Source organism: Leopardus geoffroyi, chromosome A2, assembly GCF_018350155.1.
Source record: "Leopardus geoffroyi isolate Oge1 chromosome A2, O.geoffroyi_Oge1_pat1.0, whole genome shotgun sequence".
NCBI classification, from domain to species: Eukaryota; Metazoa; Chordata; class Mammalia; order Carnivora; family Felidae; genus Leopardus; species Leopardus geoffroyi.
In genome coordinates, this window is record NC_059331.1 from 144,655,216 (window position 1) to 144,682,166 (window position 26,951).

General features: G+C 43.8%; 1 protein-coding gene, 1 long non-coding RNA gene and 1 other non-coding gene across 3 annotated transcripts in view; 1 reads left to right on the forward strand and 2 right to left on the reverse strand.

Moving 5' to 3' along the window:
* Positions 1 to 1,464: 1,464 nt before the first annotated feature.
* LOC123607682 lies at positions 1,465 to 5,423 on the reverse strand. The gene is made up of 2 exons (XR_006716849.1): positions 5,215 to 5,423; positions 1,465 to 1,733 (listed from the first exon to the last, which is right to left on the reverse strand). It is a non-coding gene; the product is annotated as an uncharacterized LOC123607682 (long non-coding RNA).
* A 377-nt stretch (positions 5,424 to 5,800) lies between these two features.
* Positions 5,801 to 26,951, forward strand: part of SND1 (staphylococcal nuclease and tudor domain containing 1) — a 427,290-nt gene continuing 406,139 nt past the window's right edge. Inside the window, exon 1 of the mRNA XM_045495517.1 lies at positions 5,801 to 6,134. Within this exon, the coding sequence (XP_045351473.1) occupies positions 6,057 to 6,134 (78 nt within the window). The 5' untranslated portion in view covers positions 5,801 to 6,056. The remainder of the gene's footprint in view (positions 6,135 to 26,951) is intronic.
* LOC123607788 lies at positions 26,129 to 26,241 on the reverse strand. Its single transcript, XR_006716926.1, has one exon. It is a non-coding gene; the product is annotated as a small nucleolar RNA SNORA1 (small nucleolar RNA).

The window sequence follows — 26,951 nt, forward strand, 5'->3', positions numbered from 1 at the left end:
ATCATTGGTAAACATTACAAAATTAAATACCTTTTCAAAATCTTGCCAGTATACACAAAATTCACAAACATACTAGATCCTTTAAAAAATAAAATACATTCAGAGCAGCCATGATATAAAAAATCTGACCCCTGTCTGGGGACAGGGCCACCTAGAGACATCTTACAGCAGGTGTTTCTGCGGGGAGGTGGAAATGGGGGCTTTTAGACGGAAGGAAGTTTGTACTCTGGCCTTTTACCCCATCTGCTTGCATCTGACTTTTGATCCTTTTTCAAGGAGCTGCTACATGACTGAGAGAGGTGGCTCAGGTGCCCCAGGCTTAGTTCCAAGCAAGGGGTTGGGGTGCACCGTTAGGACCAGGAGCCTCACTATATTACACTAGGGGAAACCAGAGATTCAATCTCTACCATGTTTCTAAAAAAGCAAATGCTGCTCTATCAACTTTCTTGAGAGAAGGTGAGGATTTCTCACCTCTACACCTGCTTGGTACTGTGTTCACCCACTGCCTCTGGTCTAATGCTGCCCAGGCACAGAAGTGACCAGAATCTACTTCTAAGGAAGATCAAAGTCTCTTTCCTTCCTGTAAAGGCAAAGTGAGCGTGAGATTTAGAGTCACAAGAACTGGTGTCAAATCCCTTCTCTGCCACTTACTTGCTCTGTGACCTTCAACAAACATCCTCCATGAGGCTCTAGCTCCTTATAGGTAAAATGAACATGATAATACTTTGGTCTCATTCATTTATTAACAAATATTGGCCGACCAGCTATGTTGAATTCCCAGACATTGGGCTGGGGATTCCACTGTCAATAAATCAGACTGAGTCTGATGACATTTTAGAGGGCAAAGAGACAATTATGTTCCAATCTGATAAGTGCTTTGATAAACCAAAAATAGGAGGCAAGAGAACTAAACCTGTCATCTTCTCAATGCCTTTCAGGGGAGAAAGGGGAGAATGGTTTCCAAGTAGGAAGCTGAAGGATATGGAGGTGGTAGTCACGTGGAGTGAGAAGGTGGAGAGGAGGACAAAGGGGTGGAAAGAGCGATCCAGGCAGACACAAAAGTATGTGCAAAGGCCTGGAGACAAGTGTTTCCTTGAAAGACCAAAACCAAGTTCACTTGGTCTGTTAGCTGTTTGAAGGGTAGAGCTGTGACAGGAGATCTGGGGTGAATAAATCACATGAGGGAATCAAGGAGAAGAGAAATGAGCAGATCTGCATTTTAGAAATGCCACTTTGACTACCATAGCAAGAATGGATGGGCTATAGGTAGGGAAGACTGGCATCGGGGATCTCTAGTATAAGCCTGGTGCAGTAGTCGTTCAGGTAAAAATAAGCCAAGTTTAAGCAATAGGATATATTAAATAATCATCATAAAAGTTTAACACAGAGATGATCCAGACAGTGTTCTATGTGTTTAACATTTACTAATTCATATAATCTTCAAGACCAGAACAACCCTAGGAGGAAGGTCCTATTATCATCTTTATTTGACAGAGGAGACAGCCATCGAACAGAGATACGTATAACTTACTCAAGGTTATACAATGTTGGGATGTGAACCCAGGTGGTCGGTTTCTGGGGCCTGTGTGCTTGACTGTGCCGCTGTGGATCCAACATTTCAGAGGCTGACTAGGAAGTGAGGAATGAGAAAGGGGAGGTGTCACTGATGATCTCCAGATTTCTGGTTTGCAACTGGGTAACTTCTGGTGTCATTATTGGGGTTGTGACACGTACTAGGGAAGAGCAGGTTTGAGAGGAAAGATAATGAGTTTCTTGTGAGACATGTTGAATTTGAATTCCCAAGGTGCTAGGTTATTATTATTGAACATAGGATCTGCAGCTGAAGAAAGAGATTTAGACAGGAGCTATATACGTATATTTAGGAATCCTTAGCAAGCAGCCAGGGGAGTGGCTAAGATGTCTTTGGAAGAATGTTTCAATTATTGTTTATTTTTGAAAGAGAGAGAGAGAGAGAGAGAGAGAGAGAGAGAATGGGGGAGGGGCAGATGGAGAGGGAGACATAAATCTGCCCAGAGCTGTCTGCCCAGAGCCTGACGCAGGGCTTGAACTCACGAACCATGAGGTCACGGCCTGAGCTGAAGTTGGATGCTCAACCAACTAAGCCACCCAGGTGCCCCAAGAATGTTTCAAATTAGAAAGGAAGACGCTTTGAGAAGAACCCAGAGGAACATCAATATCAAGTAGAAGCAAAAGAAATCATTCACAATGTGATGAGGAGGAGCAGCTAGATAGATGGGAGGAATACAAGGAATGTGGGAAGGAAAAAGGCATTTTGAGGAGCAAATAGTGTCAAATGTTATGGAGGAGGTGTGAGGTGTGAGAAGGAGGAGGTCAGCATTGACCTTGGAGAGAACAGTTTCAGTAAGTTGATAAGAGCAATAGTCAGAGTGCAGTGTGCTGACAATTGAATGCAGGGTGAGGATATAGAAAGCAACAAAGAATTTCACAGAGGGGGTTTGTCTGTGAAGGGAGGAGGAGAGCTATTGAAAGAGGGATGTGGAGAAAGGGAAGATTTATTTAATTATTTTCACTATGGAAGAAATTGGGAGAATATTTAAATGCTAATAAGAAGAATCCAGATAAACTGAGAAGCTGTAAAAACAGGAGAGAGAATTATCTCTTAAGAGAGTTCTTGACAAGGTGGAGGGGGGTGGATCCAGAACATAGATAGAGGGGTTAGCCTAAGCAGTAGGGGGACGTTTTTCTTTGTAATGAGGAAGGAGAGGGATGAGAAAAAAGGTAAGGTTTCAGATTTGGTGTGGGAAATGGAGGCAGTTCTTGATGGCTTTTATTCTCTCTCAAGTAGAAGGCCTATCACTATCTGAGAGGGTGGGAGCCAGTGGAGTTGGAGTTAAGAGGGAAATAGAGAAGGTTTAAAACAGACTCACTGGTATTTATTTTATTTTTAAGTTCATTTATTTACTTTCAGAGAGAATCCCAAGCAGGCTCTGCACTGTCAGCACAGAGCTCGACGTGGGGCTCAATCTCATGAACTGTGAGATCATGACCTGAGCCAAAATCGAGAGTCGGACGCTTAACTGACTGAACCATCCAGGTGCCCCTTATTTTATTTTTTAATATATATATATTTGCAACCTCCCTCTCCCTCCAGACTCACTGATTTTTAGGGCAGTGAAACTACTCTGCATGACATCATAAAAGTCCATATGTCATTATACATTTGTCCAAACCCACAGAATGTACATCAAGAGTGAACCCTAATGTAAATTATGTCCTCTGGGTGACTGTTATGTGTCAGCATAGGTTCATCAACTGTAGAAAGTGCACCACTCCGGTGAGGGGTATTGATAATGGCAGAGGCTATGCATGTGTATGGTCTGGGAGCATATGGGAAATCTCTGCCTTTCCCTTACTACTGCTTTAAACCTAAAACTGCTCTCAAAAAATAAACTACACAACAACAGCAACCAGACCTAGCGACCAAAGTGACTGAGGAAACAGAAGAACTCCAGGCAACGTGGGAGGGCCCATGAATTCACTGTGGCACCCATGTGCGCATTTGTGTGTTTTCTGTAGCTAAGTGGTAGGTTTGGAGAAGGCAGAAGGATCTAGAATTGGAGTTTTGACAGGTAGGTCGGATGGAAGACAATGGGAATTAGAGATGAGGACACTGAGAAGAGAGAGCAAAATGACAAGAGTCTAACCAAGGATTCAGGAGAAAGCAAAAGGGAACAGATTACAAAGATAGAGAGATTCAGGGACTTTGAATTGTATGTAAAATTAAATAACAGTGTGTGATCGGCAGCCTCTAAGATGATCCCCAGTGATCCTGCCTCCTAGTATTTATGCCCCTGGATAATCCTCTCCCCTTGAGAGTAGGCTGAACCAAATGACTTTTCTAAGGAACAGCATACGGCAAAAGCAGCAAAAGCGATGGGATGTTACTTCTGAGATTAGGTTCAAAAAGACTCTGGCTTGCTTGTCTTCTCTTGCTCTCTCACTTGCCTGCTCTGATAGAAACCAGCTACCAGGTGAGCTGCCCTATGGAGAGGCCCACTAACGAGGAACTGAGGCCCTCAGTCCAACGCTCTTGAGGAACTGAATCCTGCCAATGACTATGTGAATGAATTTGGAAGTAGAGCCTCTGTCAGCTAACAGACCTGCATGAGAACCCAACTCCCAATGACACCTTGATTACCGCCTTGTGAAAGACCTCGAGGCAAAGGTATTCAGCTAAGCCACGCAGAGATTATAAATGATCATTGTTTAATACCTAAGTTTTGGGGTAAATTGTTATGCAGCGATAGATAAGACAAGGTGTAAGAGAAGTAACTAAGTGAGAAAGTAGAAAGGACAGCAATTATGATCAGAGAATGGGGTATCTGGAGTTCACAATTTCAGCTATGGAACAATTGCCATACTTTATCTGTACTGAACAGGGTGGCTAAACGGGGTGTACAGAGGTGAAGTTCACTGAAGATGAGGTAAAGGAGCTGAGAGGCCAGGGTATTGGACAAGTCAGGCTCATAAATGTTGAAATCATTCAGGATCACCGGGTGAAGTGTGCGCCAGGTGTTAATTTCAACGAATGACAAGGTGGCAGTTAAGGCAGAGAAGACAAGAACCTTAATGAGATAAGAGTGGTATAAATCTGGTGGAATGAGCCTTCACAAAGTTGTTGTTTTTCTGGAGAGGGTAGCAAGTTAATGGTATGGAAAGGGCAGCACTAAGGATCTAGGAAGATTGGTGGCCCCAAAACTTCACTGGGATATGTGAAGTGTGGAAGTATAGACAACCTCTTCTCAAAAGAGCTACAGGTGAAGTGGTAGCCTCAAGGTGGAGCCAGGTTTGAAGATTAAGATTAAACGGCATAAGGTCCTTGGCTCCACATAGTGAGCACTTGACGGATTATTAGTTGCCTTTAAACATTCACTTAAACATTTGTATGTCCTTGCTCCGCATGCCTCTCCCCCAATCTCTTTATTCAGAAGAGACTAGGGCCAGGTTAAGGGATGGGATCAGGTGGTTGGAACCGGCATGGCTCTTCACAAGCGATCAAGGGACTGCCTCCTCTAGGCCCAGGGAGAGCTTGTACCATGGCTTTCCCTAACCTTCATTGGAGAAGCTGAGAAGAGCCCGAAAACGAGGGCCATTCTCTCCCGTGCACAGGGCACATCACCCCCTAAGAGAGATTTATCCTCCCCCCCCCCCAACATTAATCGAGAGCCTTACAAGTGCCAGACACCGGCGACACAAACACGAGAGAGATACACTCCCAACTACAGGAAGGGTGCCTGGCCGCGTTCCGTCAACGCCAGCATCCGCAGATTTAACGATGCTCAGACTTTTCCAAGTCCTCCCCACACTTTTAGCTGACGTAAAATGTCGGAATTAGGTGTGCAGCCTGTACGGAGATTGTTCAGGTCCTCGCCTCCTTGGCTCCGGATTCCCCAAACCGCGCTCCCCAATCCGTGTGCGCCCTCCTGGAACTCAGCAGTACACGTGGGCTCCCCGCTGGCCCGCGGGGCGGGGCGCAATGGGCGGGACTAGACTGGAAGGAGAGGCTGTCCCCGCCTCCGGGGCTCCCATGGCCCCCCGCGCCCCGCGGCCAGATGCTGACGTGTCCTTTCCTTCCCACTACACCTCCCGACACTACCTACTACGGCTGCCCCGGAAGTCCCGCCTCATACATAACCCGTCACCGCAAATCAGCTCTTTCAGCGCTTCCTGGAGCTTGCCACCCGTTTTGGGACTGAGGGGCGGGGCTCCGAGAGCAGGGTGCCTATTGGCTTGAGGTCCGGCGGGCCCTGGATGCTAATTGGCTGGAGGGCGGTGGCGCTCTGGCACGCTTGCGCGGCGAGTAGAACGTGTGGCGGCGGCGGAGAACGCGTCCCCTCTTTCGCTCTCAGTCCCGCTGCTGCTCTTGTGAGCGCCTGCCGCGTCCGTGCCGTCCATTGCCCGAAACCCGTCGCCTGCCAGCTCCCTGCCGCGGCGGCCTCCCACCAACACCGACACCCACATTGACACCTCCAAGCCGGCCCACCGCCTTACTTGCTGCCTTTCTATCTCTACACATGGCCTCCTCCGCGCAGAGCGGCGGCACCTCCGGGGGACCCGCGGTCCCCACCGTGCAGCGGGGCATCGTCAAGATGGTGAGAGCGGGGACCCGGACACTGACCCCACCGCCCGCCTCCGGGCGGGTTTTGGCGCTGGCTCTTCTTCCCCTTCCGCCAGTCTGCGTGGTCTTCTAAATCCCTTCCTCTACCCCTTTTCTCACTTTTCACCCATTCTCGGAATTCCCTTCCTAGACGGAACCCGACACGGTCTCCCCTTGGTACTTCGCTTCCCGGACACCCTGGCATCAGGGGTCACAGTGATTTCCGTGGTCGCGGCACTCAGATCTGCTGTTTACTAGGACAGATCGATTACTTAATTGATTAACGGAGATAATAAATTGATATCTGCCCTCCCATCCCCCCGTTCTTCTGTTTGTTTTGACATCTGCTGAGCAGTTTGCAGCTTTTCGAGATCCTGACATCCGCTCTTCTCTGAAACTAAGCACTTGGCCATCTTGAAGATTTTCAGTTTCCACCGACGCTCACTTAACTCCCAAGTTTTCTGGCTCTTTGGCCCTCATATTCCGTCTTTTTCTCTCCACCTCTGGTGTCAAGTGTGCAATCCCAAGAGCTTTTAGTATTTGTGTTCCCTCTCCTTTTGACCCTTAAATGTTAGGCCAGTAGAAATCTTAGAGATCATTATTGTTCCTCCACCTCTTACGCCTAAGGAGACTGGTTTGAAGAGGGCAGTGACTTGCCTAAGGTCATCGCATGATGGTGGCTTGGATTAGGGCCAGGACCAGAGTCCCAAGTGTTCGGATTCCCAGTCCACCGCGGTAACACTTGATTCTGCCAGATTTTTATATACTCTACTCTCTAAATTCTTTAATTTTGAATTTGAAACCCTGCAAGGCTCATTTTTAAAAATTTACCGCCAACTCCATGGTAATTTTGTAGTATAAATTCTTATTATCACTTGTCTCCTCTTTTCTCTCCCAAATGCTCCCAAATCCAGGAACTTGACATTTCTTGGTTAACAGATTTTCCATTTGTGATGACCACAGACTAATAGATTTCATTTCAGACTTCAATACTGACTTCCTTCTGGAACAACAGATATTCTTTGTGACATTTTCTCCCAAAGCTCCACAGTTTTTTGTAGTTGCAGGAAGTTTAAAAAATTTTGTTTTCTTGGCTCATTGTCAGGGTTAAAATGTTCTTTAGCTTGCGTGTGTGTGTGTGTTTGTGTGTGTGTGTGTAAAAATTAGATTTTGAGATTTTTCTCCCCAGCCTGATTCTCATGTGTTCATTTCTTGGGTGATATTCTGCCACCAGTTGAAATTTCCAAGGTTTTCAGTATTGTTTCCCCCTTTATACATAATTGGAGAGTCAGAATTTATTAGAAACTGATTGAGAAGGGAATTTCCAAGGTTCACATATTTTCCCTTCTTTGAAATATTGATCTGACCCATGAGTAGATCCTTTTAAATTAGCTTTTTCATTTGCACTGATCTTTCCCTTCACCATAAGGACACAGCATTGCTTGGCTGTCTGGTGGTGCGATTGGCAGCATTGAGTGGATCTGAGTGTTTTCCTTTGCTAAGGCTTGAACTTTTCTTAAAGGTCCCTCTCATTTGTGGCGTGGGAATGAGGCTGAACACGTTTTTGCTTCTACCAATGCTAGAGGCTTCTAGGGTATCTGGATTCTATGAGGTGACCATGCCTGACAGATTACCCCCATGGATACTGAATATCAACATCACTTGTTTATTAAGGGTCACGTCTTGTGCTGAGTGTCCTGTTTATATTATTTCATTTGTAACACCTGACAAGTAGATAGCATTTTTGGCTGCATTTTACATATGTGTAATCTGAGGTTTAGAAAGACTAGTTCACACAAGGACAGGGACTCTTTATTGGTAATAAGAGGCAGAGATGAGACTTGAACCCAGGCCTGTCTACCAAAGCATGTACTGTTTGACATGCTATGCTGCTTCTGCCTCCAGGGCAAGACTTTATAAAGTGGAGGGTGGGGCCAGTTATGTATGACCACAAAATTGCAGGAAAGTGAAGCTGACTGTAATCAAGTTAAGGAAAGATTAGATGTTACTCCTTGCCTTATCCTTGAGCTGTTATTGTGGTCAGAGGCTTCATTATGTGCTTAGGAGAGTAGTGTGGAAGACACATTTGAATCTGGGAGGAAGCTTTTATTTTTATTTATTTATTTAGTTATTTGGGAGGAAGCTTTTAAAATTCAGCCATTGAGTAGTCTATACTGCTGTTTTTTTTTTTTTTTTGTCTGTGACCAAACTGCAGGGATGGGTGGGTGAGTTGAAGTAGGGATTAGGGGAGGGAAGCTGGATGAACTGCAGAGTGACTGGCCGATTTATGCCAGGTGTAGAAGCCTTCTCTGGAATGAAAAATCGACCACTGGAAAATTGCTCTGTGTGAAGCTCTTCTGCTAAGCAAAGTTTTATTTTCCTGGAGAGTCATCATTTCCAGTGGTACTAGGAACTGCTTTGTAAGAAGTCCAGAAAGGAAGATGGAGCTCTGTGACAGGAAAGCGAGAAGGAAATAATAGTTTGAAGAATTGGAAAATAGTAGTTACTGCCACTGGGAGAAGGGTAGAAACCGGAACACTGACTAACCAGAGGTGTGCTTTTCAGGGTGAGCCCTCCACATGTGTCTGGACTCAGGCCGAGTTGCAGGTCTGAAATGGTCTAGGGATGAGCTTTGCTGCAGTGAAGAGGAAAAGTCCTTCCTCTGTTTGAGGGGGCAAAACTCGGATTATAGGGCCACGGAAGGTGCAAGTTTCTAGTAAGTCCTTTGTTACTTTTTTAAGGTTAAAGAAGAATGAACTTGGAAAAAAAAAAAAAGAAGAATGAACTTGGGAATCAAGTTGTAAAAAAAAATCTTTGCATTTGACCAGTTTTTAAAAACGATGGCCAAGGTAGAGGCTCTGTCTGCTCTGAGAGTGGGAGCAAGGGGACAGAAACAGAGTTGGTTCTGGAACGTGTTTAAGGAGGAAGTGGGCAGTAAGTTGACACAAGCATTTTGGAGCTGTTCTGTTACTGAAAAGGCAGTGAGGATGATGGAAAAACTGAAGGTGGATTTATATTTCTTGAGTTGGGATGAGACTGGCAAGTGTGTGGGCAGACAAAATATAACCTGGAAAAGTAAATGTCTTTGTCAAATCAGATACTGTTTTCTCAAAATCCTGAAAGATTCTAACTCTGGATTTCTTTGAATGATATGCTAGACTTTCTGTTATCTCAGCAGATTATTTTCAGCACATGTTAAGTGGATGAGGTTGAGAGAGTCTTGGGGTACTTAGTGTAGAATTTGGTCACCACACTTAGCAGCTATTAGAGATGGCTGTTTTCTCTGGTTTTATGCACCTGATTTACTTTCTGTTTTGAGGATAGAGCCCTTTTCTATGTCTTTTCACCCTAATTTTCCCATCTAACTTGTGTTTGTGTGTCTTTCCAAGCAGGAGCACATGGATTGCTTTCAGGACAGCAGAGTGAGTCTGCCATGGTTCTTGAAGCTGTGTGCTTAGCAGAAGTGGCTATGGAAGCAGCATATCTGCATCTGCTTATGGTGTAGAAGGCCAGAGAGAGGACAGTGCGAAAAGCTCAGTGCATTTCACCCCACCGCATGTAATTGCCTTAAGGAGAAAGGAATCCCTCTGCCAGTCTTTGGTTTTATGCTAAGAACCAAGATTCTCACTGGACGACTAAGGCAGAGGGTCATCCAAAGGAGAAGATGGCCACAAGTTTCCTCCTTCAATGGGAATTGTGCTGCCAGGTTGTTCTAAAGTGGGATGTAGGCTTCCTGGTGAGTAGCTTAGTGGAAATTTCTCCAGTGTACAGCTTGTAGGAAATGCTGTCTGTAATTTAGATCTTAGGTTTCTGAACTAAGAAGTATGTGTCTTTCCAGAGTGTAGTGGGGACAAAAGTAGTAGTCCGTTGATCTGCTCCTTCCTACGTGCACTTAGCTCATGCAGACTGAAAGAAAAAAAACCACATCTTTCTTAAGCTACTTAAAATAGTCTTATTCTGCTACTCAAAGGGACAAGGTGACTGAATAATATTTTAGTAGAGCCATTTGCAAAGAACTAGGTAGAATAGGATGGCAGGCTTTTCCCTATAGTCTTAAAATTGCCCACATCTCAGCAAGTGAGCATGGTGGCTTCCAATCAAGACTGCGAGTAAAAGAGTACTAAGTTTTTACTGTATCTTAAATGTTTTCTGTCATTTTTTTTCTGTATGAAAAGGAAGCATCCATCTGGTTCTAGTCATGCTAACAGTGGCTGCTGCCATGTACTAACTAATGATACAGAATGATGAGCAATCATACTTCCTTTCTTTCTTGAACAAATTGTGCGTCTAGCTTTGTGTGGGTATTGGAGAAACAGTAGTAAAAAGTAGACCAGATTCCTGCCCTTATGGTTTATGAAGGAGACAGACAATAAACAAGTAAACAAGAAATGCACGATATTATAAGATAGTGATTTCAGGTAGGGGAATGGGACGGGGTGGTTGGGACTAAGGGAGGGAGTGGCTCCGTTAGATAAGGTGTTTAGGAAAGGATAAAAAAATGCTGTTCGTCAGCATTTGTGCTGAGATCTGATGGACAACAAAGAATCAACCGTAGGAGAAGTGTGTTCTTGGTAGAGAGAACAGCAAGTGCAAAAGCTGTAGGGTCCCCATGGATGTTAATCTTCAGTATTTTTATAGTATCTCTTTAATTTCTTCAAGTTCAGGGTGCCACATAAGTGGTATGGGTTTAACGTGAGCTATTCATTTGTGTTTTAGGGTAATAGAAGGCAAAAAAAGCAGCGCAGGTGGTTGTTCTGGTACCTTGGTGAGATCAGTATCTGACATTAACTTCACTAAATACACGTAAACAATGGAGAACTGATAAAAAAAAATTTGCTGTTGGTCATATTCATGTCTCTTAAGGGGCCAAGACTAAGCTTTTTTGACTTCCGGTCAGCCAGTCCTGTGTATTCCTAAGGTTACCATCTTTCAACGAAAGGTACTTAGCTGAAAAGATAAATGCCAAGAGCAGGCTCAATGAGAGTTAAATAGCATGCAGAACTTGTCCTTGTTTATATTTCTGTTAGCATTTTATTGCTACATGGAATAGTCTGCTGCTCTGGCCTCTGGCAGTACTTTTTTAAAAAAAATTTTTTAATGTTTATTTATCTTAGAGACAGAGCACAAGTGGGGGAGAGGCAGAGAGAATCAGAGACAGAATCTGAAACAGGCTGCAGGCTCTGAGCTGTCAGCACAGAGCCCAATGCAGGGCTCGAACTCACAAACTGAGAAGTCGCGCTGAAGTCGTACATTTAACCGACTGAGCCACCTAGTTGCCCCCCTCTGGCACCACTTTTAACCTAGCAAGCTATAAGGAACAGTGATGGTGAAGCACAGAGTAGCGTGCTTCAGAGCTCAAACTAATGGTCAGAAAGGAACTAGCTCATGCACAGTGTGGCTTATTATCATGAGGGAAGACTCCTAAGGTTTGGTGGTGATCGGTGCTGGTAATAAATGGGCAAATGATTTAAAAAAAAAATTTTTTTTTTTTTTTTTTACATTTATTTATTTTTGAGAAACAGTAAGACAAAGCGTGAGCAGGGGAGGGGGCAGAGAGAGAAGGAGACACAGAATCTGAAGCAGGCTCCAGGCTCTGAGCAAGCTGTTAGCACAGAGCCTGATGCGGGGCTCGAACCCACGCACTGTGAGATCATGACCTGAGCTGAAGTCGGATGCTTAACCGACTGAGCCACCCAGGCACCCCTAAATGGGCAAATGATTTGGTGGAGTCTGTGCCTCAGTTTACTTGGAGGGTGAAATTTGGGAAATGAGTGAAGGTTCCAAGGCCTTTTGTGTACCCACTTTCCAGTGGGTTAGCGGTCTAGCTGACAGGTGTGGTTCTGGCAGGGGGTGCAGTAGATATTCTTTGGAATCTGGTCTTTGGATTTATTTTATTTCATTTCTCCCAGGAACAGCATAGCTAATAAATATTGTAGGAAATTCTTTGTCTTATCCAGGACAAGGAATGAAGGGATTCAACTCTTAAGGGGCTTAATGTAGCTTTTCCTCTTATTTCTTGTTGGGAAATGGATAGACACCCAGTTTCTGTTGCTAATTCCTCTCTTGGGAGACTGACATATGCTTTTTGTTTTTACAGCACAAATTAATGCAGAATCACAGGTTGTGAACATTTGATGCAGATGGAGTGTTGTGGGATTTCACTTTCAGTGAGACTCAATATGATACACTAATGTTTTTTACACTTAGCTCTGATGTTTGGGGAAAAAAAACAGTGGTTTCTGTTGGCATTTTTTGAAAATTAGGAAGGAAAACAACTTCTAGGTGAACATCATATGAAAATTTAGGTGACATTTTCACATGTCATTTTTGAGATGTTCAGTCAGTGATATAAACTGGACTTGGCACATTGTCTCCGTTTACAAGCTTATGACGAGTGATTTAAGGCACCATCTCCTCTCTTTATGCCTTGACACATTTTGAGGTGCTTTGGGTTCTCTCTGTGTGGGAAGTAGTCTCCTTGGGATGGGCTTGTAACACCAACCTCCTGTGTAAGGGGAGGAATTGAGGAGACTGGAGAATCTGTGCTTAAAGTTAATAAGCTTTATTAATTTATTAACATTAATATGAATTTATTAACATTAATTTATTAACTAATTTCTTAACATTGTCTCTGGGAAGCAACCTGGCAGAGAAGAGAGATCGTTGGCCTAGGATTCAGGGGATACAAGTTCTAGCCCAGATGCTGCTATTCTCCACTTGGGTGATGTGGGGTAAGACATTTCACCTCTCAGTCTCCCTCCTGTCCTCCCTCCTTTCCTTCCTAGCTTATTTATTTCAAAAGAGAGAGCGAGAGCGAGCAAGCGGGTAAGGGGCAGAGAGGGAGAGAGAGGATCCCAAGTAGGCTCTGTGCTGTCAGTGCAGAGCCTCGCGCAGGGATCAAACCACAAACTGAGATCCGTTACCTGAGCTGAAATCAAGAGTCAGATGCTTAACTGACTGAGCCGCTTGGGTGCCCCTCAGACTCTTTCTTTTTTAAACGCAGTGGTAAACCTGTTGTCTCTAAGCTCCCAACAGTCCCAAAGGCTGTGATTGTATAAGAAACCTTACAATGCATGTCTTTTAGGCATGATGAACCCAAACTGAGAAATCTACCTTATGGTAGGCTTCACTTTGAGTTACTGCTTATTCTGCATGAAACATGTTTTCTGTTCCTGTTGCTTGCTTGTTTTTTTTTTTTTTTTCTTTTTTTTTGAGACAGTAGATTATGAAATATGAAATGTGGTAATGTGGTTTTTGTAGTGTGGAAGACGAGAGTTAAAATTTGAATTAGACTAAGTGATTGGATAGTGGAGTGGGTTGAAGGTGGATAGAAATGAGCTAGGGAGGTTCCTGGCTTCAGTACTGGTATCAGGATAGACTAGTGGGAGTGCTTGTTGGGGACCTAGAGAAACATGCCAGCGGTGGGTTTTAATCACACAGTCTCACCTCTGCATTGGAACACCCTGACATTCTCCTGGGGCTATAAGTCTTGAATTGAGAAGGGTAGAGATGAGGAGGGCACCCTGGGAACCTGTAGCTCATGGGGAGAGTTTATTCTGGCCCTGCTCTTAATTGGAGGAATCTTGGGGGGCTTGGTAGGGTTCTTAGCTTTTTCACACTTCAAGGCTGAAACTTCTTCCTGTAGGTGATCCTAATTGTCTTTTGCAGATCTTTTCCACTTTGTTTAATGTGCAAGTATAGGAATCATAATCTGTTCTTGGTAGTTCCTCACATGGTTTCTTTTCTTTTGAATTTATTTTTTATTGTACGCTTTCTTAAGTCCTTTCTGAGAGTAGATTTAGAGAGAAGCCTCCCAGTGATTTCCTGAACAGATCCATGCTTCAGGACCACCTAGAAGGGCCTTTCAGAGGCACAGAAATAGAATCTCTGTGAGTGTGGCCTGGGAATCTGTTTTTTTTAAAAGCCTCTCCTAAGTGTTTCTAAAAGAGTTGTTTTTTAGATGGATCTGGGGACTGGCATTTGAGACCCACTGATCTTGTTTAACTCCTTTTCTGTATGTAGTTGAAGGGGCAGGACACAAATGACAGAAGGAACATAGTGTGTGGGGGGCGGGTACATCAGAATTTAATGAGGGGAGGATACTAGTTTCGCTTTCTTTTTAGCACTTATCTTGATGGCTGCCAGGACACTTTGCATTGCTTTTAATCTGTACTTCAGTATTAGGCTGATATCCTCAGGGGTCCGTTTACAGTGACTCCGAGATCATATTCTTGGGTCATAACTGACAGCTGAGAAGTTGTTGTTTTCTATGCCTGATTTAGGCCATATGCTCATTTTAACACTCATCTGCCACTTTTCCTTTTATTTGCTTAGGTTCCTAGGATCTTCCTATAATTTGGCGCCAATAACTTGGCACATTATTACTCTGGAAGTCTTTAGTGTCCTCTACAAACATGATTCTGTGCTGCTCACTTTCTGCTTTTGTAATCCTTGGGAGCCACACACTTAGGCCTTCTGGTTTGTCTCTATCCTGTTTCTTGTTTATAAGCCCCATTGTTAACAACATCAGTAAAACCCCAAATGACCTCTTTGGTGGTCTCAGTTTTTATTTTTTATTCCACTTGTTTGTCTAATATGGAAATAAAATTTTCTCTATAATTCTCAAGTCTTTGAAGTCCTTATGATTAAGGGTTACATCTACAATTCCCTTTGTGGCTTTTCCTTGTTTTGAGCAGCAGTTTCCTAGTTCATCCCTGAATTCCTTCAGAATGTTCAGGTGAATGACAACTAGCATTAATTATTTATTAATTACCAGTATTTAAGTTTTGGACTTAAAACCTGCTCATAAGATTTCAAATAGCATAGAAGTATGTAAATTAAATATAAAAATCTCCCTCTGACCTTCTTGGTTTTCTGTCATTCATTCTCATTCCCCTAAGAAAATGTGTTTCCAAACTTTTCATGCAGAAATGTAATACATGCTCCCTCTTTTTTTAAGAAACAGAAATGGGGTCATAATACATGTTTCCTGCAACTTTAAAAAAAATTGTCATGGCTATCTATTATATCTCATTATAGATCCTACCTCATTCTTTAATGTTTACAGAGTATTCCATCATTTGGGTGTATTTACTTACCCACTTTTTTGCTGATGTATGTTTTAAGTTTTTCATGATTCTAAACATTGCTACACTGACTGAATGTTGTTTTTACATCTTTGTGTTCTTGTTATTGGCATTTCTGTAAGATACATTCCTGGAAGTCAGTTGCTGGTACGCTTTAATGTCAGTTAATGGTTTTGGTGGTTGTAGGGGGGCTTTACTTAAACTTAACCTGTTTATTTCTTACAAATACCATCTTAGATAAAATTTAGGGCAAAATACAGCTTAATATCTTATTATTCATTAATCACTGCATGTTTGGTAGTCCTGTTTCTCCAGGGTATCCTCGAAAACCATTTTATCTCTTTGGCAGAGGGCAGGGCTTAACCACCTGGGGATCATTAAATAACTCCTTTTTATTTGCTTGAAGACCTTCAATTGTTTCAAGGTCCTGGTGTTTATTTATTTATTTAAATGTTTATTTTTTTTTTGAGAGAGAGAGAGAGAGACACACACAGAGTGTGAGTGGGGGAGGGGCAGAGAGAGAGGGAGGCACAGAATGGGAAGCAGGCTCCAGGCTCTGAGCTATCAGCACAGAGCCTGATGCGGGGCGCAAACTCATGAACCACGGGATCATGACCTGAACCGAAGTCGGATGCTTAACCGACTGAGCTATGCAAGCATCCCAAGGTCCTGCTATTTAAAGGAGAGTAGGCTCTTTGACCTTTGGCCTCATCTGCTTTCTCTGGGTTCTAGAGAGCTCCATGACTAAGGAAGTGTGCAGCTACTGAGCTACAGATGACATGAGGAGGTGAGAGGCAAGGTCATGTGGGAGGTTTGACTTTCCTATAGCCTGGCACACAGCTTTTTCTCCTTTTTCTTCTCGGATGAGAAGGTGGGGATGGGAGGTGGTGGTAAGCATGACCACATCCTGTATGGGGAAACTGCCATTTTTAGAGTTGTTTGGAGAGACTGAACCAGGGGAGTTAGTGTTGGCAGCCTCTCAGTCAAGTGCTGATCCCAACCTTGGTGTTATGGGTTACCTCAGGTTTGCTGGGCTTCAGATGTGTGTGTATTCCTACCATGGTTTTGGCATGGGAACACTGCCTCTGCTTCTATTTCGTTTGAAAATCTTTTGGCAATCAACTATTCTAAAAATTGGAGTATTATTTTATTAAAGAAACTTTTTAATGTTTATTTTTGAGAGAGAGAGAGAGCACAAGGCGGGGGAAGTGCAGAGATTGAGAGAGACAGAGACAGAGGATCTGAAGTGGGTTCTGCTCTGACAGCAGAATGTGATGCAGGGCTCGAACTCAGAAACCGTGAGATCAGGACCTGAGCTGAAGTCGGATGCTCAAATCACTGAGCCACCCGGGCGCTCCTGAAATATTATTTTTAAAGCAAACTTAAGGGGTGCCTGGGTGGCTCAGTCGGTTAAACGGCCGACTTCAGCTCAGGTCACGATCTCGCGGTCCGTGAGTTCAAGCCCCGCGTCGGGCTCTGGGCTGATGGCTCAGAGCCTGGAGCCTGCTTCCGATTCTGTGTCTCCCTCTCTCTCTGCCCCTCCCCCGTTCATGGTCTGTCTCTCTCTGTCTCAAAAATAAATAAAAAAAAAGTTAAAAAAAAAAAATAAAGCAAACTTAATTTCACTATTGACAATGGGAAACCAGTGTTACTTGCCATAACTAGAAAGTACCTTAAAAAATGCGCAATGAAAACAAAGTGTTCTAGCTTGGTATGGTGTTTTGCAGAAGGCTATGAAGAAAGTTTAACAAGTGATGAAGATGTGCTAAAGGCTTCTTGCCACCAGACTGGAACTTTCTTCTTCATTTAATAGGAATGACTGAAGGAGAATTGGAAAGGGGACAGTTCTTATGTGTGTGTAAATATTACATTCTGGTATATATAACAGTTTTTCACTGCGATGTAAAACATTTTCTATTTTCTTTATCCCCCAGGGGAACCAAATAATCCAAATTTGTTTGGGGGTTTTTTGGTTCTCTATGCCAGTTCCCTAAACCTCCAGTCTCCCAGCAAGAACATAAATTAGTTATTTGCAAGGAACAGCTCCTTTACCTGGCCTTGGCACCTTTGTAATGACAGGGCAGCTTCCATCCCAGTCTGCCTGGGCTCTTGCTGTTCACACCTGTTGTCTTGGCATAATTATCAGTAACACCTCTTTTCACTTCAGAGTATGTGATTCCAGTGATGAAATGGATGTTTACTGTGCTTAGTAAGAACAGTTAAATCTGGGAGAGTGTGGGGTCACAAAGTTCGCAGAGACCTAAATAAAGAGAAGGTAGGTGTTTCTGTAAATCTAGCAACTAGGATGGCTGAGGAGAGGGTCTCATGGCTAAGGAAAGCCTTTAATGGAGAGTAGGCAGCCTAGGCTTGAGACCTCAGGTTATGTGCTTGGTTCTGGGAAGAGCTTTGGTCTGATGAAATTTTAGTTGTCAGTCTTATTAAAATGTTGCTGTTAAATAGAGGTAGGTAGCTTTGTTTTATGGTGGAAAGGGGAACTTGTGAATTTAAGTATTGATGTTTTTTGGAGAATGGACGCATTGGAAAATCAAATGTCATATTTTCTTTTTTTTTTTTTTTTTTTAAATTTTTTTTCAACGTTTATTTATTTTTGGGACAGAGAGAGACACGGAGCATGAACGGGGGAGGGGCAGAGAGAGAGGGAGACACAGAATCAGAAACAGGCTCCAGGCTCTGAGCCATCAGCCCAGAGCCTGACGCGGGGCTCGAACTCCCGGACCGCGAGATCGTGACCTGGCTGAAGTCGGACGCTTAACCGACTGCGCCACCCAGGCGCCCCTTTTTTTTTTTTTTTTTTTTAATTTTTTTTTTCAACGTTTATTTATTTTTGGGACAGAGAGAGACAGAGTATGAACGGGGGAAGGGCAGAGAGAGAGGGAGACACAGAATCGGAAACAGGCTCCAGGCTCTGAGCCATCAGCCCAGAGCCTGATGCGGGGCTCGAACTCACGGACCGCGAGATCGTGACCTGGCTGAAGTCGGACGCTTAACCGACTGCGCCACCCAGGCGCCCCCAAATGTCATATTTTCATATCCATTTGTTTTAAAAATCTTTTCTGGGAAGGTGGTGAAAGTGACAGGTCTTGACAGAGGCAGAGGAATAAAATGGATGAGATAAAAGGCAGGAGATATGGCTAAGTACAGGTGGGAATACTCAGATGGTCTTGAAAGCAGCTGTGAGTAATCTGGATGCAATGTGTAAGGTTAAGGCAACTTGCCTAAAGTGACTAAGCGTCGCTGGAAGTTTGTAGTAGAGAAAGGAACAAGAAGCGAGGCTCTGAGTCTTTGTTCCTAGTCTCTGGAATGGGAGGTTAGTGAACTTTTAAACTTTATGAATTCTGTTCCAGGAGAGGGAAAATCCATTGTTTTATAGCCTTTAATACCAGGGGCATTTTTATTTTTGGTAACAATCCAAAACAGTGAATTACTATGCCAAGTGTAATTTATCTGCTTACCTAATAGGACTCTCCAAGGTCTTCATGAAAAGTGGTGCATTCTTTCCCTACCTCCCTTTCCTTCCCTCTGTGGAAGGGGGGACTCTGGAGTGCCTGGGTCCTGGAATCCTGCTGAGATCTATTATTCTGTGTGCAGTAATTGCTTGTGTTATTACTCCTGGCAGGTGAGCCCTTTCACAGCCCAGAGGCCAGGAGGTTGCCTCTATTACTTTAAAGCCCAGTTATCTTGTTAAACTCCTCTCTTGTGAGAGCTTTAGAATCTCCTGAGACCTCCCGCAGGCTCTCTGTGGGGCACAGGCCCAGCTCCTGCCTGGGTAAGCCTGCCCTGCCCCAGTGTCAGTCATCAGATTCTAGCTCTGGAGGAATAACTTTCCTTTACGTGGCCAGGCAGCTATAGGGCTGTTGGCTCGACTGCTTGGTTTCCATTTAATTCTTAAGTGTTCCCTTATCAGTGCTCTTAATGAGAGTATCTCTCTCTCTCTTGTGTGGTAGAAAATGCGTTTCTTTGATTGTCAACAGGAGAAGCTGAAAGCCAATGTAGGGACAATAAGAAGCTTGGGACTTAGATTATCTGAGGGACAGGAACTTAGAAAATTGGTTTTTGAAAGTGGTTGATGGTAATGCTGAAAGTAAAGATGCTCTGTGTCTGTGAGCTGTCCGTAAACTTGGATTTGAAATTTCTATGCTTTATATGTTAAAAGAAATGTATTTATTTTGTTATTCATTAGAGAGTGTGCTCCCCCAAAGGTGAGGGGAATCAGAGAGCTGGACTTCATGGTTAGCATAGGATATGTAGAATATTATGGATGTTTTTAATAAAAATGGAGGGGCAGTACCTGCAGTGAAGATAATGCAAGGAAATTCCAGATAGGCTAGATACCTTCTGTTTAGCTTCTTGAGGAGGTATGCAAATCTGTGCCTTGTGCTGGAGGATGGAGGGGCTAGGCTGGGCCACCAGCAGGTAGTAGGTGATCTCCAGGTGTGTTAGATGATTGGAGACTTCCATTTTTTAAAAATTTTTTTTTTTTTTTTAACGTTTATTTTATTTTTGGGACAGAGAGAGACAAAGCATGAACGGGGGAGGGGCAGAGAGAGAGGGAGACACAGAATCGGAAACAGGCTCCAGGCTCTGAGCCATCAGCCCAGAGCCCGACGCGGGGCTCGAACTCACGGACCGCGAGATCGTGACCTGGCTGAAGTCGGACGCTTAACCGACTGCGCCACCCAGGCGCCCCTGGAGACTTCCATTTTTAATCCCCCATCAAAGTTTTTCTAGGATTTTAATTATAAGAATCCTGGGATGGTGCATTAATTTAGCAATAAAGGACTCTGAAATGTTTATGGTAGATTTGTGATTTGTACTTTATTTTGACATCTAAAATTGACCATGAACGTTTCAAATAGGAAAAGTTTCCAAACAAATCTGGAAAATAAAATGGGAAAATTAATGTTTTTCATGGGTAGCATAGAAATTGAAGTGCATCCTAAGTTCTGCAGTCAGTCCTGCATATAAATCAAAATAAACGTATTAGATGTCCTTTAGAGATGATTCACTCTGAATAGTGCTGAGTATTATGCTTTATAAGCTGGCATCCCTATTGCTGTAAGTTCATTCTGAGGAAAAATGCATAGGACTTCGTGGAAACAAGCCTGAGAAATACTCAAGGTACTAATCTTCATTTCTCTTGGGTATTTCTGGATCTCTGGTGTGCTTTCATTTAGCTGTTTCTAGTGTCAGCCCTCTTAACCCTCCTTATCATTGGACTATGATGTGACCTATTGTACTCAGGGGCCACTATGCCAGCAGTGCTGTGAGAAGTCAGGGATGGCAGCCATGGGAGCTGCCCTCTGGCTGCTGCCTCCTTGGATCAGGAATCATGGGGGTACTTCCTTCCTTCCTCTGAGCATTGGTCCTGAGGAGGAAGGAGTCAGAGTGGGGATGAGGGCTGGATGGATCCAGTAACCGAGTAGCTCCTGGAATGCACTCCCAGGCTTCTCCACCCTACCTTGGCCACTGCTGGTTCACCTCTCAGTTACTGCGCAGAGGAGGGGAGGTCTTGTTTGCGATCAGGAACAACTTTTTCTTGGGTTTCCTTAAGAGAAGAAGCCTGTGTCTTTGGGGAGTTGCCTCCACTACCTGTGGTGAACACACAGAAGTTCAAGAGGCATATGATCTTCAACCCTCCTCTTATATGACTATCCGTATGCAGTAGTTCTGAAATGCAGAGTGGGCATGTATATGAAATGTATGGAAGCAGAAAAACTGCATCAGTTATTGAAACCCGTAAGATAGGCTGAGGCCAGATACCCTAGAAGTGTATATTTTGAAATATGTAAGAAAAAGTACAGGGGCGCCTGGGTGGCGCAGTTGGTTAAGCGTCCGACTTCAGCCAGGTCACGATCTCGCGGTCCGTGAGTTCGAGCCCCGCATCGGGCTCTGGGCTGATGGCTCAGAGCCTGGAGTCTGTTTCTGGTTCTGTGTCTCCCTCTCTCTCTGCCCCTCCCCCGTTCATGCTCTGACTCTCTCTGTCCCAAAAATAAATAAAAACGTTGAAAAAAAAAAATTAAAAAAAAGAAAAAGTACAAATCTGTAACTTAAAAAATTTTTTTTTAATGTTTATTTATTTTTGAGAGAGAAAGAAACAGAGCGCAAGTGGAGGAAGGGCAGAGAGAGGGAGACACAGAATCTGAAGCAGGTTCCAGGCTCTGAGCTGTCAGCACAGAGCCCGACGTGGGGCTCAAACCCACGAAGCGTGAGATCATGACCTGAGCCGAAGTTGGAATGCTCAGCCAACTGAGCCACCCAGGCGCCCCCACAAATCAGTAACTTTTGAAAGTGCTTTTAGTGCTTTAAAATTTCTGGTAGTCCCCAACCAAATCTTTGGATTAGGGCTCTGTCCATCATTGTTTGGTAATCACTGTTACAGGTTGGGATGTGGAAAACATTCAGAAGGCACAGGCCTTGGAATTGTTAACCCTGCCCGTGACCCGCACAGGAACACATCTATAATACAGTGCTTCATCAGAGTCCTAGAGTCTAGAATTTGATGTTTTTAGTGGCTGCGTTGGACTCCAACTGGGATCTGGTGGTGGTGGGGGGAGGGTGGGAAAGGGTGGGGGGGGGGTGGATTATGAGCCTGTTGCCAACAGCTGTGAGCAGCTGTGAGCTGGCTTGATGGTGGCCTAAGCTTGCCGGTGCCCTCTCTCAGCACTTCCGTCCCTGTCATGGTGTGTTCTTTTCCTGTCTGCTTACGTTTCTCTGTGAGTTGCTTCTCTGATGATTAAAAGGAAATAGTGTTACTTTCGTTGCTACCAGTTAAGGAATTCAAATATGTTTTTGTTACCTTAGGTATTTGGATATAGACTTTGGGGTGTAAATCTACCGAGAGATGCTTGTCTGTTAAATAAGAATAAATATAAGAATCGTGGAGAATATAATCATAGATGAAATTACTGCATTTGCTTAGTGTCCCTTTGGGGGATATGGGAAATGACTGAGGAAAGTGGGAAGGCAATTGAATATTGAACAGTTAATTGGGAGGTTCTCCAGTGTGGTCTGGGATATAGATTTGAGTGGTTTCTGTTGAATAGAGTAGACTTGACAGCTCATAGGAAACAATCAATTGAGTGGTTAGAAAGGAGTCAGGTAAGACATTCTTGAAGGAGGTAACAAGGGAAATTCGACATCACGTAATAAGAGGATTGCTGAGGGAAGGGGGTGCTGAGGAAAATGTTCTCAGCAGCAGCACAGACTTCCTAGGGGAGAATGGAATGATGCTGAGGACTTGGAGCTGCGTTATAGAGGGCAGAGAGAAGGCTGGACAAGGGACTGAACTCCGGGAGTGGAGAATACGGGATGAAGCGGACTGGGTGAGGACATGCCTGCCTGTGGATCATGCCAAGGGGGTGGGTGGAAGGCCTTGGAGAACATTTGGGCTACCTGTTGTCATTTGGCAGAGAAATAGGAAAACAGCTGTGAGTGTGGCACGTGCTCTTGAGATCCTGGCTCTCGTTAGCTTTGGCAAAAATCCACTAAGCTAGGAGTTGTTTAAGGACAAGGACCATGTCTTGATTGTTCTTGTCCCTTCTCTCCAGAATCTGGCACTGTGCTTTTTACACAGTAGGGCCATTCATTTATTCAAAAAATACTTATTGAATGCTGACTTAGTCTCTGGTCTTGTTTTGGGCTCGGGGGCTATCAGGGTGAGTAACATAGACCTGGTCCTTGCCATTATAGATCTTGTAGCTTAGAGAGGAAAGCCAGGACTAAACAACTATACTATTTAGTGTTGAGATGAATTCCATGAGTAGAAGTATGGTGTAGTCAGAGAGCACACGTAGCAAGGCTGTCTGACCCAGTTCGGGGATTTGGAAGGCCTCTTTGTGGAGATAGTTTAAGCTGAATTTGCTGGAGAACATGTTTCTAAGCCAGGGAGTTAGGGTGGGGATAAAGAGGCAGGGAATTAATAACTTTATTGTGCCTACCCATCACTCAAGGATCTTATTGAAATGCAGGTTCTGCTTCTGTAGGTCCTGGGTGGAAGTGGTGTGTCTGCATTTCTAACAGGCTCTCCCGTGATTTCTGGTCTGTAATTTTTTTCAGAGGCTTTCTGTGCACCCTTCTCACTTCTGCCTTTTTTATTCTTTTGTTTCAGTTGAAAGATGATGGGACTCAACTGAGTCATTTTTCTCTCTAGTCTGTAGCCATGGTGGCTGCAGTGACATAACTGTTCAGTGCTTTCAAGCTATAGTTGATTAGCAGTAGAGACTGTTCTCCCTGTCCCCTCCACATGCTGGCTGAAAATACTACTCTACATTTTGATCTGGACAATCCACATTGTGGAGAAGGCCAAAGGTATGGAGGACGGGAGGAGGAAATTTTAGAATTCGGTTAAGAACGAAAGAAAATCCGGTGTCTTGCAAATTAACAGAATTTCTTTTGGCATCTCCCAAAACCACTCCTTGTAGATTAGAGGGGGGGGCTCAGGCATTGTTTTTGATAATCCCATTCCTCTATGATGATAAGGCCAACTCTGAGAGGTAAAGAGATTACAACCAAGATTCCAAGGCTTCACTGAAACCAAAAATGTGGATGGTGCTCTCCTCTCTTACAGAATGTTCTTAATTATTGTAACTGAACTTCCATCAGTTTTTCCTTAAAACTTTAGAGACGTTGAGGAGCTTCTGGCTTTCCTGACTATACAACCTAATTAGACCACATATGTAAATTTTTAAAATTCCCACCAGATAACTAGCATAGGAAGAAAGAGGGACTCTCTTTAAAACCCAAGATCCTTTTTGGGTGTGATAGCCTTTTTGAACTGTGTGCTTAGAGAAGGTTTCAATTCTGTGATTCCAAAGCATTTTAGGGGTGCCTGGGTGTCTCAGTTGGGTTAGCGTCTGACTCTTGATTTCAGCTCAGGTCGTGATCTCATGGTTTGTGGGATCGAGCCCCGTGTTGGGCTGTGTGCTGAGTGTGCAGCCTGCTTGGGTTTCTCTCTCCCTCTGCCCCTTCCGTGCTTGTGCACTCTCTCTCTCTCTCCCTCAAAATAAAAATAAGAAAAAATAAATTTAAACAGCAAAATCTGCAACAAAAAGCCCTGCTCACTACAGTAATTTTTCATCTTTAATATAGTGTGAGTACTTGACCTTAAGCATTTGGTAGAGGGGTCAGAATCCTTTAAGTGATAATCTTTTATGTTCTGAAGTCAATTTTTGCTTCTTTCTTTGGTAATTTTCGCACGTGACTGTTGCCCACTTTGAGATTTTCTTTTGACAACTGAAATGGATTTCTCTGAAATGACACATTTGCCTGACATACAGTTCTTCCTGAGTTCTCTTATTTCTGCATAACTGTGTCTCGATCTCTGGATCCTTGACAACAGCGGGGCTCAGCATTGAGTAGTGAGAACTTGGCTCTGCAGAGGACCATCATCCTGGGTACATCCTGGTACAGGCTTCCTGGAGATTGAGTCAGTTCCTTCATGGTGAGGCTTTATTTGTGCAGAAGTTACAACCTTGGTGTTTTATGTAAGCTATATATTAGTATATATATTAGTTTCGGTTGTACGGCATAACAGTTGGATATATAAAATGTTCACAATAAGGCTAGTTAGAATCTGTCACCGTACATAGTTACAGATTTTTTTTTCTTGTGATGAGATCTTTTAAGCTGTCTTTGCACCTTTCAAATATGCAATACAGTAGTTGCCGTGCTGTGCATTGCATCTCCACGACTTACTTTGTTTTATAATTAGAAGTTTGTACCTTTTGACTCTCTTCACCTATTTTGCCCTCTGCCACCAATTTTTGACTCCCATTTCACATATATTTAGTATTTGGGGTTTATTGGAAATGTGCTGGGAAGACGTGTGTCCTAGCTCTGATGCCATCGTATAAGTGCCACCATTTCCTCAGAAAGTGAGGAGAATGGTGCCTGCTCTGCTTCCTCAGAGCATGGTTGTGAGGATGCAGAGGGGGTGGAGGATAGGAAGGAAGGGAAGGCAAGGGAAGGGAAGGGAAGGCAAGGGAAGGCAAGGGAAGGCAAGGCAAGGGAAGGCAAGGGAAGGCAAGGGAAGGCAAGGGAAGAGAAGAGAGACCAATGTGCCCTTAGCGTTACTGAGTACCTGCTAGGAGTCAGGTGCCGTGAGGCGTCTCACTTAGTAATCCTTACAATCCAGAGAAGACGGTGGTCATAGTATTGCCCTCATTTATTTATACAGGAGGGAACATCACAGTGCTTGGAATGGTTTTTACTTGAATTTGTTTTCAGACTCAAGACTGATTTCACAGTTCATGGTCACCTGAGGCTTTGATCGCCACCACTCTTTGTCAGGGATTAAGTTCAGTGCAGACATAAGATATGATACTTAACATTACCTTTGAGGACAAAAGTTCTGACGAACACATAACATTTACCTCTCTAGGGAGGGGGTATCTTAGCTGGCAAATGGGGAAGGTAGATTATGGGTTATTTAATCCTTTTTTTAACATATAAATAATACGAATTTAATAGTAATAACATTGGAAGTTTTTGAGCACAGACTTGTTCACTTCTTTAAGTCAATAAATTATTACTTAAGGAATTTTACATGTGATTCCTTCCAGTGCCAACCCCTGCAGTTCCTCCAAAGTCAGAATCATAATCTTCAAAATAGCCCTTTTGAAAAGAATCAATCCATGGTTGTCACTGTCAGCCCAGGGTTCTTTCAGTTCGGCTTCTTTGATCTCCACTTGCATATGGACGTTCTTCAGATATACCCCACCTGTAATCTTTGTGATCCAGTTCCTTTACTTTATGGCCCTAGAAGTAAAATTGTAGGAAGTACATTGATTGCTATTTTGGCAAATGATCTAAAATTATTATTCTTTAGTTCCTTCTGGTATTGAAAAGTTTTGTTACTTCCACTCTGCTTCATGAGCCTAGCAGGAAGTGTTACAGGTCTCATTGTCACCACTTCAATAAACTTGCTGTCGTGGAAGCATCCCCTGTGTCTCAGTGTAGCCACTATTTAATCCTTTTTGACTGAATTCAGTTGTGGGAGAATTTCCATGATTTTGATACCTCCTTTTATACTCCTGGAGGAAATGTCCACCTTTTTCTATTGTACATACTCTTACAGTCTTTACTTGTGACTACAGTCTGAGCTGTTTTCTTCTTTTTTTTTTTTTTTTTTTTTTTTTAATTTTTTTTTTTTCAACATTTATTCATTTTTGGGACAGAGAGAGACAGAGCATGAACGGGGGAGGGTCAGAGAGAGAGGGAGACACAGAATCGGAAACCGGCTCCAGGCCCTGAGCCATCAGCCCAGAGCCCGACGCGGGGCTCGAACTCACGGACCGCGAGATCGTGACCTGGCTGAAGTCGGACGCTTAACCGACTGCGCCACCCAGGCGCCCCTTCTTCTTTTTTTTTTTAAATAATGTTTTTAAAAGTTTATTTATTTTGAGAGAGAGGGAGAGCATGCACAGGAGGAGCAGAGAGAGAATCCCAAGCAGGCTCTTCACTGTCAGCGCAGAGCCCAACGTGGGCTCCCAACCCATGAACCGTGAGATCATGACCTGAGCCAAAATCAAGAGTCTGATGCTTAACTGACTGAGCCACCCAGGCTCCCCTCTTTTTTGTTTGTTTATTTTGAGAGTGAGTGGGCACAAGTTGGGGAGGAGCAGAGAGAGAGAGGGAGAGAGATAATCAGAAGCAGGTGCTCTGCGTGTTGTCAGCTGTCAGCGTGGAGCCCAGTATGGGGCTCCATC